Below are 17,378 nucleotides of genomic sequence, written 5' to 3'. Positions count from 1 at the left end.
CCTGCATCCGAGTGAATATAGCCAGCGCGTTCGGCCCCCGACATTGCAGGAGCGATCGAGGCGTTTTCGCAACGAGCGCGATGAAATCTGGAGGTCGGGCGGAGCCTTTTTGTGATTTGCATGGCCTCCGTAGGCGCCCTCCAACCGGGTGGGGGGGGGGGGGGGGGGTCATTGTTGCCGCGCAGCTTTCCGCTCGTGGAAGCCAGGCGCGGCTGTTCGCTGCTGCCATCGGGTTCCTCAGTCCGACAAGATGGCGGGGGTGGACTGGCCATCTGGTCACGCTCGTACCTGCCACGCGGTTTGGCTGGAGCTCATATATTCTCACTCCAAAACTTTTGTTCTCCGGTGTCCCGCTGTTATGAAAGTTCATGACGTACTGCGACAATGTCCTGTCCGCGGTGTTTGCAGCATTTTCGTGGTCCCGTCACCGGCGAGGACGGTGGATGGCGTTGCCGATGCGCAGCGGCCAGTCATTAGCCGCAGGGATTCACACGCAGGTGCCGCGCCCGACCCAGTGAGCGGCAACCGCGGAACTGGTCGGGATTTCTCCTTCGCCGAAAGGACCATCCTAGGCGGTTGTCGGCCAGACTAGGAAGTGGCCGCCGCCGCACATGACGAGCGGGAAGGGGGTGGGTGGGAGCGCCGGCCAGGAGTTTCCGGTGGGTAGCAGCTGCCCTTTGGCCTTGGAGCGACGTCTGCCGAGAACTCGAAGAACGAGTTTGGCGAAAGTGCAGCAGCCAGGAAAATATGGGGCGCGTCTGGCAGCGACATGCCGTCTCCCCGGCCCGCTTTGTTGTCGCGATGGGGCCGCCGCGGCGAGCCGCTTCTACTCGCCATGTGGCTTCGTGCACCGATGTTGTGTGTGGCGACGACGAAGACCCGTTGCTCTTTTCTTCCAGGGCGCCCCCTTCTCGCGGTGCATCGAGGCTGAAGGCATGACGGCATCGCCACCTTGCCTACCTCCCGTCAGCGGAGTGCTGCTCACCAAAGTGAGTACACTTCGATTCCGCTTGTTATTGCGCGCAACCCTGCGCAGAGTGAATGATTTCTCGGTGCACAAACAAGTGCGGAAACGCTAAACAGCAGTATTACCTTTGAATAAGTCGGCGTGACACGCGTGCCTCCGCAATCGCGCGTCCGTTTTCTAATTGGACCTCATGTAGCCATGCGCAATAATAATGAACCTCAACAATGTTAAGTTTCTGTTTGTCAGTGAGATATTGCGAGTGATAGCGTCAAGTCTGTTTGAGACAACCGCTGTCACTCGCGCAGAACCCGGCATTGGTGCGGCCTGTGGCGGTGTACTGGAACCACGGGCAGGACTTGGACGACGGCTGCTCCAGCAGGGGTTCGGTGTTCAACCTGTACAACGAGCGTATGCTGATGGCGCCTGACCAGCCCACGGGTCACCATTCTGCACCACCAATGCGTTCGTTGAAAGGGAAGTCGGTGGCAGTGGTGACGCGCACGTGCACCGCCTTCCACCCGGCCCGCTGCAAGTCGTCTTTCTTCCGGTCGATGCCGCACATCGTCAAGATCGAGGACCCCCCGAGGTCACCCTCCTCGAGTGACGGCGGCTCGGCCGTGCTGGACGTGCTCGACTCGGGCCACAGCTCGGCCATCCTGAACGTCGAAGAGGAGGCACCATCGCCCAGCGATTCGGGAGTGGCCGAGCTGGAAGCTCAGCTGCGAGAGAAGGACGCGGAAATCATGTACTTGCGCCAGACCATGGAACGCAACGAGAACGCCATCATCCAGGTCTACGAGGAGAAGGAGCAGAACTGGACCAAGGAAATGGATGACGTGTGTGACTACTACGAGAATATAATTCGGAGGAATGGCTTATCCGAGGCGGCGGTAAGTGCTTCAGGATGCCTGATTTGGTTCCGGCACCTTCTTTCACGCCCTCCGGGGCGGACGCGGTTGAGTGCAACAGCTTGGGGTTCGAACAAACGCAGCCCACAAGGCTTCTATGCTAAACCTCATAGCGCAGAGAACCCACTGTCAACACATTCCTTATGCTTTTCTGTGCAAACCGCATGTTGAACATAGTATAACATCGAAAGCAAGATTCAGTAAAAATCGTGCATCATGTGCAAGTTTTTATTAGAGGAAAACCAAATATGGCGTTTTGCGAGCAAAAGCCATTAAATATTGACGAGGGGGCACTGTAGAAAATTTTGGCCTCCTAATATTTTCCTTTGTGCCTCGTTTTTCAGCTCTTCTGGTCGAATTCGCATCACCTAATACTGTGAAGTGGACATAAGCCTGCATACGTTATTGTTCTTGTATTTAACCCTCGTTGAAATGTCTGTATACTGGATGGCCACGCTTCACTGACGATGAAGGGCACTAAAGTTATTAAAAAAATATCGTTAGTTCAGCATCGTAGGTTTATTTTGATGAATGGTTATACTTTCGTTTTTATGTTGCGTGTCAAAATCTCAACTCATGGATATCGCCGTGACGCCACAGATATCGAAGTACGTTCAAAGTGCAGCTCAAGCCTGACCACTGGTACGCTCTGACCGCAGCCCTTTAAGGCCTGGCTACACGTGCGCGTTGCAGCCCGTCAACGCGTGGCTTTTTGACGCGAAGCCGCACCCTCTCCATATAAAGGGAGAGGGTGGCCAGCTTCATGTAGCCGCACACCCTCTCCCTATATATAGAGATCGCGCGTGGCTACGCGAAGCTGGCACCCACTCTCATCGTAGGGAGAAGGCATGGCGCCGCGTCAAAACGCCATGCGGGTGCGTGTGGTCAGGCCTTTGGTCGCTTGTTCCTGCGTAGGCGTCGGTAGCTTAACCGTTAGAGCGAAAGAAAGCGAGCGTGGATGTGGCGAGCCACCGGTCTTTAACCTCGCCTCCGTCCTCCGTGACGACCCGCGCTGGCCCCTCGGTCGGAGTTGGTGCGCATGCAGGGCTGACACAGCGGCTGGCTTCGATTGTCATAACGGGGCTGTCGGCGTTTCGCTTGGTTTGCGACGCAGAGCACAGAGTGGTGGGCGTGGAAGTTGAACGCTGGAAGTTTCTGCGGCAATGTGTAACGAATGTTGCAATGTTGCAAATAACCTGCCGTGTTCCTGCTCACGGCCCCGCCGCGGTGGTCTAGTGGCTAAGGTACTCGGCTGCTGACCCGCAGGGCGCGGGTTCGAATTCCGGCTGCGGCGGCTGCATTTCCGATGGAGGCGGAAATGTTGTAGGCCCGTGTGCTCAGATTTGAGTGCACGTTAAAGAACCCCAGGTGGTCTAAATTTCCGGAGCCCTCCACTACGGCGTCTCTCATAATCATATAGTGGTTTTGGGACGTTAAACCCCACATATCAATCAAATCCTGCTCACGGCAGGTTATTTTTTCATCCACTTTTCTTTCTTCTTATTTACATTACATTGGTTCTAATAACTTCCCCTAGACATTCTTTGGCATTATTGTCTGTTACATCTCATTAATATTGTGTCAAAACACGGAAAAACGACCCCTTACGTATACACTTCTTTCACTTTATATAATATATATATATATATATATATATATATATATATATATATATATATATATATATATATATATATATATATATATATATATATATATATATATGCACGCGCGCACACACACGCACACTGCGTTGTAGCGGCGCTAAACGAGGGAACGAAAGCAGGCGCACAAAACACAGTGCTGGTTTGTGTCCCGCCCTTTTCTTTTTTTTTTTGACTCACAGGTAAGCGCAGTTTTTAAATGCGGAGCATTTTATAGTCGCGTGCCCCGCCGCAATGGTCTAGTGGCTAAGGTACTCGGCTGCTGACCCGCAGGTCGCGGGATCATATCCCTGCTGCGGCGGCTGCATTTCCGATGGAGGCGGAAATGTTGTAGGCCCGTGTGCTCAGATTTGGGTGCACGCTAAAAAACCCCAGGTGGTCGAAATTTCCGGAGCCCTCCCCTACGGCGTCTCTCATAATCATATGGTGGTTTTGGGACGTTAAACCCAACATATCAATCAATCATTTAATAGTCGCACCTACCATGAAGTGAACAAAAATACTATAAGAAATACTATGAAGTGAACAAAACAAACTGCGTTCTCGGCTCGGCGTTGGCATTAAGGATGGCAAGTCATATTCAAGTAAGGGAGGGGGGGGGGGGGGGGCTCCGATTGCCAGGGTCGAGGATAAGCGCGCGCGCCCGCAGCTGTTACTATGGGAGAGGGTGGTAGACGGATCCCATCGGACGCCTGACATAGCCCAACTAAGAAATGCATTCGCATAAAAAAAAAAAAACGCGAGGCCAAAATTTTTGTCGGTGGCCCTTTAAATCATCAACAAACCAGCCCAATCGCTTAATCTTACCAAATTGCTTAATTACTTAAATTGCAAATTACTTAATATTACGCAAATTGTTACATTGTACTGAGGGTAGACACAGACTTCGCAACTGCGAATTTCCTGTCGTGACATTTCGCTGATCCCGCAGCCTACTGGCTGTCTAAACTTACTCCTTCCGATACATAAATTGGCTAGCTAGGTTGATTATTACTTCGTCGCGCAGTGCATCAGGCTAACTTCCCTGCATATTTTTGCATCTCTCTCTTGTCACGCTGTTTGCCGCCTGCATTTTTGTCTCCAATATGATTGTCGTCAATGTACGTGGACCAGTTGTAGCCATTCAATCCTCCCTGTAGCGGTGAGATGTCTACCTTCAGTCAAGACATTACAAAGAGCCGTTGTTACTATAGCCACAGTTTTTACACTCAACAAAGCATATTTTTCGTCTCTTGCATGGGCACACCGTGTGCTTTCTTTACATGCATACATAGTGATACTTCTGTACAGTGCCGGAGAGATGATAACACCGTTTGTTTAAATACATAGCGACTGCTATGAGCAATAAGCTCGTGAGAACCGCGTCATGAAGCTGAAAATCTGGCCGCTAAGTGTAATGTGGGTTGTGACGTAAATTGGTCGAGACAGAATCACGCTGATATGACCCGAACGGTACAGTCTGGAAACGAAGGCACGCGCATTACGCAGTCCTGTACATTTTCGCGTTTCAATCCGTGAGTAATGTACGTTGTGTTGTTCAAAGATTAGCGTACGTAATCAGTGAACGTGTGAAGTGTACTCAAGACTACAAATGGAAGTGCTGCCGAAATTCGGAGAAACGCTCGCATTGCGTGAATCGACGTAGCGCGAGAGAGTGACGTGTGGCCGACGTGGGGCGTGTAAAGACGTGAGGCCTGTCAGCTGTAAGTGGAGTCTCGTGTAATTGACTCCAGCATTTAGGGCAGTGACATAGGCGTGCGTCCATCGTCCTCGTTCTGATCGTAAGGTCCTCAGTGGGAGGGGTCGGGTTCAATTCAAGTTGTCCACCGTGTGGCACGCGCACTCCGGTCCACTTTTCTTCACTTCCATTCGCCGTCCTGCATATGAATGACGGAAGCCAACGTTTCAGCAGGGTGCATGCGCCGGGCCTTACCCCAATTTTTCTTTAGGGAGGTGTTAATGTGGCAGAACACCCAACTTTGGCAGTCAGGGTGGCCGATGTGAAGACGTGTAAACACATTAGTATCACCCGAAAAACTATTGAGCATGAAAAAAACTTCAGGGGCCGTCAGAGCCCCCCCCCCTCCCCCTATTAAGGCTCCGTGCATGCGTATGTGGCGAACTTCTTCAGCGGGTAGACAGTGCGAGTGGAAATACTGGCGGAGCCTTTGTATTACCAAAGAATGCTTGGTGAGCCGCTTATCGGATTGCGAAATCGGGGTTTGAGGTGGCAGCAGGAATGAGCCAATACTGGAGGTGCACTATTTTAGTACAGAATTGAGTTGCACTCAGTTATTAGTGAGAGCGACCAAGCAGGCGCGCTATACTGTAATGCAACTGTAATGCAATACTTGTACCCGTTGTCACGTTGGTTTCTTATGCGTAGGATTGTCAGGCACGGCCGTTTTACTGCATGGTTGTGCAGTTTGCAGGGTGCTGTTAGTTTAAATGTGACTGCCGATTCGCGTGGGTGTTTAAAGCTGAACCCGAAAACCTCGCGTTGCTGCGAGTCGCAGCGAGACTCGGCGGTTTTCCAACATCCTGTGGTAAGGATTTCCAAAGAATGGTTAGCCATAAAAATGGGTTCTGTGTCGTTTCGTGTATAATGGATTGCAGTTATGCATTTCGGCCAACCAGCCCGGATATGATTGTTATGTTGTTCAATAAGTCGGTTCGCCGGAGGCTAGGAAACAGGTATCAAGTGTTTTGTGCTGTAGTGTACTTTACAGTGACGTAGTCATACTCATAGCGTGCGGTGGGTGGGGGTGCGGAGGTTGGTTGCAGCCCCCACCTCTATACGGCAATGGTGCGCCGAGACTAACTTTGCCCCCCCCCCCCCTTTTTGCTTTCGTCTAGCGCACGCACGCCTATCATCATACGAACAAGCTTGACCAGCTGATAGAAATAAACGCGCATTTAACGACGACGGGGAAAGCATAAGTGCGGCGGCGCGTTATTTTTCAAGTTTTCAAATTTAACCTGCCATACTTAGTCTGAGGGCGAAACTGAATGAAAATAAGTGATAAACCTGTAAAAATAGTTGATCCAGTTGTCATGCTCAAAATGCTAACAAAAATTTTACGGGGTTGTCTAAGTATGCTTAAGCATTGTACCACTTGCTCAACTCCGACTTCACTCCGACGAAGGCCGCGGTCGCGCGGCCAATATATATATATATATATATATATATATATATATATATATATATATATATATTATATATATATATATATATATATATATATATATATATATATATATATATGCCTGTTTCCAGAAATGGGTGCAATATTGTGTTTAAAATCAGCGAAATGCGCTAGTTGCTCGTTGTCTGCTCAGTTGCTTTTTCTGTAGCGGCAGGCATCTTAAGAGAGTTGAAGACATCATTTGTAACAGTAATTAGGAAAGTTGAAATAATTAACTTTTTAATTAGTGGGATTAGGCAGTTAAGGTCAAATGGGAGAGTTGAAGTCCTTCATTCGAAGCAGCGATTTCTGCTTTTAAGATTTTGGAAAAGCGCCCTATAATAATAACTGCGAATTAACGAAATTCTCCCCAATACTGCGGGTGAAACCGAAACGCGAAAGAACGCAACTGAAATATTGATTGATTTGTGGGGTTTAACGTCCCAAAACCACCATATGATTATGAGAGACGCCGTAGTGGAGGACTCCGTAAATATTGACCACCAGGGGTTCTTTAACGTGCACCCAAATCTGAGCACACGGGCCTACGACATTTCGCCTCCATCGGGAATGCAGCCGCCGCAGCTGGGATTTGAACCCGCGACGTGCGGGTCAAGCAGCCGAGTACCTTAGCCACTAGACCACCACGGCGGGGCTACGCAGCTTAAATAAGGGACGTTGTTATATCAACCATCAACCGACTTCGCTGTGTGTAGGCTGCGCCCACAGTTACAGCACGCATGACACACATACGTTAACGAACGGGGAAGAACTGCACCCCTGTAACCGCTGTTTTGAACTGTGACGTCATTGCAGGTCGTCTGCTTGTTGCGCTCTTTGGTCTGTTGGTTTCGCCACAAAATTGGGAAAATTTCATTATTTTGTAGTTATTACTAGAGGCCGCTTTTCCGAAACGTCTAAGCAGCAATGGGTTCTTCGCATCAGGGACTTGGATAACTCCACTAAATAAAAAGTTATTTACTTTAACTTTGGCCTATTACTGTTCCAAATGATGTCTTTAACCATATTAAGATACCCGTCGCTGCAGAAAAAGCAACTGGGAACACAGAGAACAAATAGCGTCTTTTGCTGATAAAAAAAAATATATTGTGCACATTTCTTGAAACACCCAGTATATGTTCTGATGAGTAATATATAGCACAGAGGCATCATTACTGCTGAACGTTCTGAGAAAGGCCGGTAATAATTATAACTGCGGGGGTTTAACGTGCCATAATCAAGTTGTCATTCTGAGGCACGCCGCAGTGAGGTGGCTTATCTGTTGGATCAATATTAGTCCATATCCAAGTGTATCAGGGTTATTTGCATTTCGCGCCGGCCGCCGTGGCTGGGAATCGGAAATACAAAAAGCAGTACGTGGCTAGCGAACTTTTTTCTTTCATTAGTTTTGCTGGGTTCCTCGCAGTGAGTATGTGTAAGGGCGCTGCTCTCTGGCGTGCGTCATATACTGTGTACGTATCTGGCGCTCGTCAAACTTATTGATTTATTGATATGTGGGGTTTAACGTCCCAAAACCACCATATAAATATGAGAGACACCGTAGTGGATGGCTCTGGAAATTTCGGCGGCCTAAGGTTTTTGAACGTGCACCCAAATCTGAGCACACGGGCCTAGAACATTTCCGCCTTCATCGAAAATGCAGCCGCCGCAGCCGGCATTCGATCCCGTGACCTGCGTGTCAGCAGTCGAGTACCTTAGCCACTAGACCACCGCGGCGGGGCGCGCGTCACAGTTATTGTATATGTTCTCCACAGGCCAAGGAAAATATCTACGGTAACTCCGGCGCGTGGTAACGGTAAATTCAGTGTACGCAGTGCATTCACGTGGTTTGTTTCATGGCTTCCTTCATCAAGCGGCAAAAAGTGTTGGAAACGTTGCCAGGAATACTGCTGCAGTTGGACGTCTATTAAAAAAAAATACCTCATTGACCATTTCATATTTAGGATAGTGTGTTAATGTATCAAATAAATATGCAATTACAATTTCATCAAACGCAATTAAAAATGAATGACTGACGGCTCCTCCTGCGCTGAGAGTGGAATGTACAGTCAAGCACGAAAGTTTGCGGGCCGCGCGAGCGCGTGGCAAATGGTTTGTCCTCGCCACTTAGTGGTGCGCCATCTACCGTCGACCGCAGTTCTAGGTCAAAAATGGCTCTTCTTGTTATTAATTAGCCTTTCAATTTTCTACTGCCGCTTAGCGCGTTGTTAGTTCGCAGTTTTCACGCAGAGTGCTTATACGACTGTCACATTTCTATTTTCATAGCAGGATCATAGCGGGCCTCGAGCTGCGTTCCGTCGGCTGGGTGTCACTTTGGGATAAAGATTGGGACTGCTAACAGATTGATTTGTGGGGTTTAACGTCCCAAAACCACCATACGATTATGAGAGATGCCGTAGTGGAGTGCGACTGCTAACAGTATTGTGCATATACATGCTCTCGGGGCGGAATCACGTCGACGCAGATGCCGAAAATTCCGTCACGTTAGAAAGTGAGAGGTGAATATTATTTGTACCCAGTCAGAAAAGAGACAAGCCATGGATTAAGGGGTATATGCTGCGCGGGCGCTGTGATTAGATAAGGAGGAGGAGGAAGAAAATAAATGAAAGGCGGGGAGGTCAACCAGACGCACGTCCGGTTTGCTACCTTTCACTGGGGGAAAGGATGAGGGGATTAGAAGAAAGAGAGAAGTGAAGGGAAACGTGTGGGCCACTCTAGCCCCAGCCGCTGCACGAAAGAGCGCACGGGCCGTGCGCTTTTTCATCCAGCGGCCGTGCTATGGTACCTAGAATATACTTAGGGACCATATACTCTAAGCTGCGTTGCTGTCGGTCGCCGCTGGCGTATAGCGGAAGTGCCGTGAAGAGGTTTTTTGGGCACGCGTTCGCGTGATCCGTAAACTTTTGTGGTCCACTGTACTTTGTCTTGAACCATCATAACGCAAAAAAAAAACTAACAGAAAAAAAGGAACGCTATTTATCTTTTTTTTGTCCGTGTTTCTTTGCTGTACAATGACATCTATACACACAAACCAATACACCCAAGAAGCTTGGCTACTGGGTTTTCGGTTATAATATCGCCGTGCGTGGTTGTTGATGATTGTTGGGGTTTAACGTCCCAAAACTACGGTATGACTATGATTGACGCCGTGACGGAGGGCTTTGAAAAATTTGGTGGCGACCAACTTTGAGCCGTCCAGCAGACATTGAAAGCGAATCTGAGGCGAGACCTCGACGTCACTTCTTATCTGAGCACGGGTCGCCAAAAACCTTGCAGGACAGTGCAGCAAAATTGGCACCACCACCCTGGCGTTATTTAACGTGCACCAAAATCTAAGTGTGCAGGCTTCTTGGCCTCCATCGAAAATGCTGTCGCTGCGACCGGGATTCGATCACGCGACCTTCGGGACAGCATTCGAGCACCACACCACTAGACCACCGTGTTAGGGCACCCCGTGTATATCCGGTGTGTTTTTTTTTTATTCAAAAGTGGATGCGAGTACGATTATCTTCAACCTAGCTAAAGAAGCACTGCCGGGTCATGCTCAATTGACCCGATGCTTTATTTTGTTTTACGAGCATATTGCTCGTTAATTAAACATCGTGAGATGGACTTTCTCTCGTCATTGTGCTTTTCTTGACATTAACTACCAGTAGAGCGCTGTCAGTCAACGACGAGTCACTGTGCGGCCAATACAGGCGGCTTTCTCGTAGCTCGGTGGCATAGACGTAAGCCGGGGGGGGGGGGGGGATAAATTTGCAAGTTTTCTTGCGTATCTATGCATGCACGCTTACAGATGCATGCACGAACATACATAAAGTATCCTTGAATTGCCCCCCCCCCTCGCCCATTTCTACCCCTCCCCTTCTCGCCTCCCTGAAGCCGCCAAGAGCCGCCTCTGCTCGGCGGCTTCAGGGAGGTTGGAGGCATCAGTGACGGTTAATAAGCTAATTTCTGATGTGCCCCAACGTACGTAAGTTCAGTGTCGGCCAGACCTTTGTAATGTCTACTGGTATCCGATACAAAATTCTTAATTAGCTGCGGAGTTGTTTTATTTGCCTCTCACCTATATTCAGTGACTCTTGAACTTTGCGGTGTACCAACAACCTTCGTTTATGAATGATTAAAGGGACTGACAACTGATTATTCTCGACCCAGTTTTTTTTTTCCGGCGCGGTAGTGTTCGTAGCTGCAGTAGTTAATCCCAAAAGCACACAGCCATTTTATAAGCAGAATTTTTTGATCTTAAAGGATCTGAACGCGGATGAGCCCTTTCACCCAGCAACGCTGAAAATTGATAGCGATGCCGGTATAGCCTTTCCTGGCGACTTGTGCATGCTGTCGTTCTGCATTCGCAGGATTTCCTGTAACTATGCTTAACCACGTTTATTCTGAGCTTTATAACTATTTTTTTGAGGATAACAACCCGTTGAAATGAGACGATGTGGCTTTATACAGCTTCTCTGTATCTGTATACCGCGTTGCGTGCGCCTGTGTTAGGGTGGCTGCGGATGGCTTGTCCCGTCGTCGTTGTCCTCTCGACACGCGAGCCAAGCCAAGCCAAGTCACTGAAAACGTCACTGCGCGTGTGCGCGGCCTTGCCGACTAGCAGTACACGTGATTGCTGAGACAGATTGTAGATGGAAAAACTACGTCGCTCCAAAATCTTAGCGAACAGAAAATAGCCTGCACGGTTTCATGAGCACGCATAAAAGTTGCTCAAGACGCGCCAACGAGCATGAGATGATGACGTCATGAGAAGGCAGCGCCACTTGATTGAGTAATAATAACGCAGGTCTGTACGTATTTTTTATGGAGTAATATCTTTTACTATAAAAAAGCAAACAATATTTCAATGCTAACAGGAAAACTGTTGATCGCGTACACTAGTTGTCACATGACGGGGCACATCAGATAATTGAAGTTTCTGCCACCAGGTGGCGCCACAGGCTGTTTCGCGATTTTTCAGTCAATAAATAAAAATATAACTCCACTTTTCACGAGAAAACAAAGAATTGGTTTGAGTCGCTATGAGGGACAATCTTTGCATCCGTGCAGTTTATGTTCTGGGCAGTTGTTGGTCAATGTAATTTATAAGAATGTTTTTCTTGATAAAGATTAAAACCTGCTGCACGCTCATCTCCGTTTCAAAATTGTGTATTAGCCCATGACCTGCGCTGTGTCCATTTAGATTGTCCGAAAGGACTTTCTGGGGACCCAGAGTGTAGCTGCTGATGCCACGTGTGTGTTTCCGCACACTTACTTGGAAAGTACATCATCTTTAGTGTACCTTGCAATTTTTCCCATAACGCGCGGCAACATATTTTTATGGACGTCGTGCCCCTGGCCAGCTTTACTTCATTACCGAAAACTGAACCGCGTGACGGTATTCGCTGGACTAGGCAACTCGAAACTGAATGAACACTCCGCTGGGAAAGGTGAACTATGTCGTTCTACTACACTATAAATATGTAGTTTATTAGTTACAACTCAACGCAACCGCGTTTTTTTTTTGTTGTTGTTGTAACGTGTTCGCATTTTTGTCCGATGCGGCATCTTGCTGCCCGCAATAATACGGGTGTGGCTTTGTAAATCAAAAGCACTTCCGTATGTGTCTCGCTGCTGTGTAGACTTTTTTCTTTCTTTAGCATCTTGCACGCACCGAATGCAAGCGCAAATAACGTGAACTATACGCAGCCATGAGAGCGGGCTCGAGAGCCCTGCAGCGCAATTTATCGCTTGAGCACCCGCTTGTTTGTCTTTCTGCAGTGGCTGTATCGTCCCTGTGTCGGCTGGTGTGGCGACAAGAGCGCGTTTGATTCCCCGATACGTTGTCTCTATATAGGCGCACGGTCGGCGTCTGCCGCCGTTTGCCGTGTGTGCCGGTGTAGCCGGCCGGATATAGACTAAATCCAGTTCAAACAGTACAAGACGCTCAGCGCGTCAGTTAGGTATCTTTGCAATTAGCGTTTTTGCATTTCTGTTTGTGAACGAATGTCAAATTAAACCAATTAAACAAACCATTCAGTTGTACAAACATTTTCAGTCCGCCACCGAAGCGTCATTGCAGCCACTGCTAGTTCAAAGAACACATTCCGTCACGTCATCTAATGCCTTCTTTTTAGGTCATATTGAAAAAAAAATGAAAAAAAAAATCAGGGAAGTTTGATTGATATTTGGGGTTTAACGTCCCGAAACCACCATATGATTATGAGAGACGCCGTAGTGGAGGGCTCCGGAAATGTCGATCACCTGGGGTTCTTTAACGTGCACCCAAATCTTAGCACCCGGGTCTGCAGCATTTTCGCCACCATCGAAAATTCAGCCGCCGCAGCCGGCATTCGATCTCGCATCCTACGGGTCAGCAGCCGAGTACCTTATCCACTGTATCACCGCGGTGTGGTGGCCCACTGAAGCTGTTCTACGTAGCACTAGTCTGGGATAACATCCTCACTAGCAAAAAAAAAAACAAAAAAAAACAAAAACAAAAAACACGCCAGACCTGCGCGGAAGGCGCAGCACAGTCACAGCGAAAGCTAGAAGAGCAGCCTTTCAGAGCCTATTCCAAACGCTCATTGGGTATCTGCTGCAAGCACACTTGCTTGATACATACTACGGCATTAGTAATAAAAATTTTTGGGTAGTAGGCTGGCATTTGCTATGCTATTTTTTATAATTTTTCTGAGAAGCGTAATATCCGCTAAACACTTGCAAGAAATTTTGTGCCAATTGTTCATGCAGTGACTGACGACGATGAGGAATTAGGGCTGAAGTGGGTATGCGCCACAGTTAATATGGGAACAAGAACAAGCTTTTGTAATGGGTTGGGGCATTGGACGGCCCACTCGTTACGCTATTTGCGTTGTGCGATGACTGGTTGTTATCTGGCTGTTTTAAAACGCTTTATAAGTCGTATTAACGCGATTGCTTCCCCGACATCAAGGCTGCCTAAGGCAAGCTTGCGCACAAGTCTTAAGCATTGGCGTGGCTCAGTGGTAGAATACGGGGACGGCACCCATCGGACCCAGGTTCGAGCGCCACCGTGTCACTGGTACTAGGTTTTTACCGGCGGCGGCGGACAACTACGGCGCCGCGCTTTTTTTTTGATCTCGTAACAGCTTTTGCTGTAAAATTAGGCGCTGCTTGTCAGCTTACCACTTTTGCGGTTGTCAATACCCATTATGCTCTCTGCATCGTTACCCACCTGTAAACAACTGCATATATGAAATAACCACCGCGGTGGTATAGTGGCTAAGGTACTCGGCTGCTCACTCACAGGTCTCGGGATCGAATCCCGGCTGCGGCGGCTGCACTTTAGATGGAGGCGGAAAGGCTCTAGGCCAGTGTCCTTAGATATAGGTGCCCGTTAAAAAAAAACCCCAGGTTGTCAAAATTTCCGGAGCCCTCCACTACGGCGTCTTTCGTATATGGTGACTTTGGCACGCTAAACCCCACATATAAATAAATGAATCAATCATATAAAACATTTGAGACTATTACATATCATATATTTGTGCGTACATCATCTGTACACACCTTTAGAATCATTTTTTAATGATTAATACCTACCAAGTCTCCCGGATTTCGGCCATTTCTTACGTTTGTACGATTGGCTGAAAAGTCCCCCGGAAATTGAGATTTCTGTGCGTGATCTGGCCGCATTAGCACAAATACAACCCAATCGTATCCAGACTTTTTGCGAAAATATCGCACTATCGCATCATTATTCAAACGAATTTGGAGGCGTTGATTTGAACGTACGTACAGTGGGGTCTCGGTTATACGAATTCGCGAAATTTCCTCCCCTGCAGAATTCCACTGTGTCCAGTGGGCCGAAATTCGGATGTTCCGAACACTTTGGCGCGTCGCACCGGGTCATACGAACTTCGGTACCAAACCACCGAGCAGTGGCTGAGCAACATGCTCGAAGATTCGGAGGAACACGCGTGGCCAACGAAAGCGCAGTCACTCGACGCGCGTCCAACGCTCACCCAGTCAAACGACAAAACCGTGACAGATGCAATCATCGATAGCAAAAAGCGACACGGTTTTGAAGGCACGTGCGCGGAACTGCCGTTTGCCGCAACCACCGCGAGCGAAACCACGGTCACTGCGATGCGATTATCATTAGGGATTACGACTTCCGAAAATACGCTACTAACGCAATGGTAGATTAAATACGATAAAGGCTTAACAAAAAGACTCGAAACGGTTCTGTGTTCATGTCAGTCTTCGCATTTGACTACGGTGTAGCCGTCTACAGCACTTCTCAGTTGGCCTCAAGCGAAGTTTTGAAGCGCACTTTCGCGGCAACCAGCCAGGGAGCGGAAACTCGCTATGTATTTGCTCTCGGCAGCGAGCGCGCGGCTTTTACCACTGACGGCTGCGGGGCATCCTGCTGGAAATAAATCACAGGTTTTTTTTTTTTTTTCATACGATCATTAGCGAGGTCCCCGAATAGAGGGAAAGAAGGAAAAACGAGAGGAGGGTCGCCGTGGAAGTCCTCCTTTCCGGAACCCTTCGCATGCAAGCGGAATGCGCTCGTGCCTTCTTTCAGGTCCGCTGGCCGCTTGGGCGATGCGGCCATTCGTAAAACTTTCTTAATCTTCTTTTTTCTTAATTTTGTTCGTGTTTTCTGAAGAGGCGAAAGTTAAGCTGACTGATTTCTCAGTAAGATGAAACTGGATCGGCACAAATAAAACTAACTTTTTCATTGCACGCTTTGTATTAAAAAACAACAACAAAAAACAGACATACACGTAGTGTGAAAGTGTCCCACCGTGGTGGTCTAGTGGCTGAGGTACCTGGCTGCTGACCCGCAGGTCGCGGGATCAAATCCCGGCTGTGTGGGCTGCATTTTCGATGGAGGCGAAAATGCTGTAGGCCCTTGTGCCCAGATTTGGCAGGTGGTCTAAATTTCCGAAGCCCCCCCACAACGGCGTCTCTCATAATCATATGGTGGTTTTGGGACGTTACACCCCACATATTAATCAAATATAGTGTGAAAGTGTCAATCTATAAAAGCAGCTTGAACTTACAACTGACATATATGTGATGAGCAAACGTTTGACCTAGAATATTCGAACCAATGCGAAAATTATCAAAAATCGCGAGTAGAACATGCCATATTTGACTCGTGTTTGTTATGACAGCACGCATAGTTTTTTTCACAGAATTTGAGTACCAAAAGAGACTGAAATTCAGAGACACGGAGAGGGTTGAAGCGTTCAGAAGTTTTTCGAGAAAGAACGTCGCTGTAAACAGTGTTTTGGCAAGTTGACTTGTCTTCATCAGGGCAACAGCATTGCCTTGAAGAAGAAAAGTTGACTTGTCAAAACGTTTGCTCTATCGACATTATCTGTAATAACTTTTAGGAACATTTACTCCATCACGCGTATTTCAGTGACACTATTAGAAGTAAAGACTTGCAAATTTTCAAACTACGGCTACAAGAATTTAATGAGCAGGAAGCAGCCTATAATTACGTGACATCATTTGAACTACACACCAAAAGTAAAAGAAACTAAAACTATGTAGCCAAGCCAACTAGAATTCAAGCTTTTCAATAAACGCATTTTCCCGACAGGAGCGCGGCTGCCATCTTCGCCAATTAGTCAAGCTACACTGCACTTCTGTCAGTCCGGTCAGGCATGCAGAGAACTGGGTTTACTCATATGCACTCACGCAAAGTCAATACTTGTTCAAATAATGGGTCCAAATTCTTGTGTTCACCCGTTTTCTTTAGGAAATGATGAAAAACCTTCGCGGAACTAGAAATCCCTGGGTTAGCACACCACAAGGTTGCAGAAAACATGTGTTGCCCGATTAAGCCATCTTCAATGAATGCACGTAGCTCACTGTGGCTTCTCTTCTCTGCCCCTCACAACTTACTGTCTTTATCTTTCCCGTAGTTACAGTAGTTAGAATGTACCGTAGTTGACACTCCAACCGAGCGAGATAACTGAGCGCGATCCAACTTCTAATTTCGCTGAGCGAGGGACGAGAAGGAGCAGAGGCAAGTGCTATGAACACAAGTCACTTCCCGCGCTTTGCCCGATTTAAAATTCACAAGTTAAAGAATAAGAAAAAAAATGCCGCCATATCCACGAAGTGAATGATGATGAGTGGGCGAAGCTCTGGAGGTAAACCTGGTAAACCATGAATCCTCCGTACATTTTGCCCACTCGATTTTATTGCAACGCTCCCCCTAGCGTACGTCGCCGCACTATATCGAACGATGACACGCGCCATATGTGGCATCATTCCTATTTTATAACACCTCGCATCTTTCATAATCAACTACACGTACCGCCGTCTAGTTTATAACATCTTGCATCTTTTGGACGGACGGACGGACGGACGGACGGACGGATGGATGGATGGATGGATGGATGAATGAATGGATGGATGGATGGATGGATGGACGGATGGACGAATGGATATGGCTGTACCCTTTAGATCGGGCGGTGGCTAGCGTAATACTTAGAACTGAACGAGAGGTGGCTACATACAGGGGACGCACAGCCCACGCCTTAAGGAGCTTCGCTCCTAAAACATATAAACTAAAGAGAAGTTCTTTACAGTGATATTGATTTTTTTTAATTGTAAAAACTTGCGAAACCTAATAAATGCG

General features: G+C 47.9%; 1 protein-coding gene across 3 annotated transcripts in view; it reads left to right on the top strand.

Moving 5' to 3' along the window:
- The window catches only part of LOC119175907 (uncharacterized), a 103,218-nt gene that overhangs the window by 76,283 nt on the left and 9,557 nt on the right, over window positions 1-17,378 (top strand). For all 3 annotated transcript variants that reach the window (XM_037426941.2, XM_075877046.1, XM_075877045.1), the window contains 2 exons: window positions 900-989; window positions 1,273-1,857. In XM_037426941.2, the coding sequence (XP_037282838.2) occupies window positions 936-989; window positions 1,273-1,857 (639 nt within the window). In that variant the 5' untranslated portion in view covers window positions 900-935. The remainder of the gene's footprint in view (window positions 1-899; window positions 990-1,272; window positions 1,858-17,378) is intronic.

Source organism: Rhipicephalus microplus, chromosome X (genome assembly GCF_043290135.1).
Source record: "Rhipicephalus microplus isolate Deutch F79 chromosome X, USDA_Rmic, whole genome shotgun sequence".
NCBI classification, from domain to species: Eukaryota; Metazoa; Arthropoda; class Arachnida; order Ixodida; family Ixodidae; genus Rhipicephalus; species Rhipicephalus microplus.
Note: the sequence above shows the minus strand (reverse complement) of the source record. Positions and strands in the feature narration are given on the sequence as shown.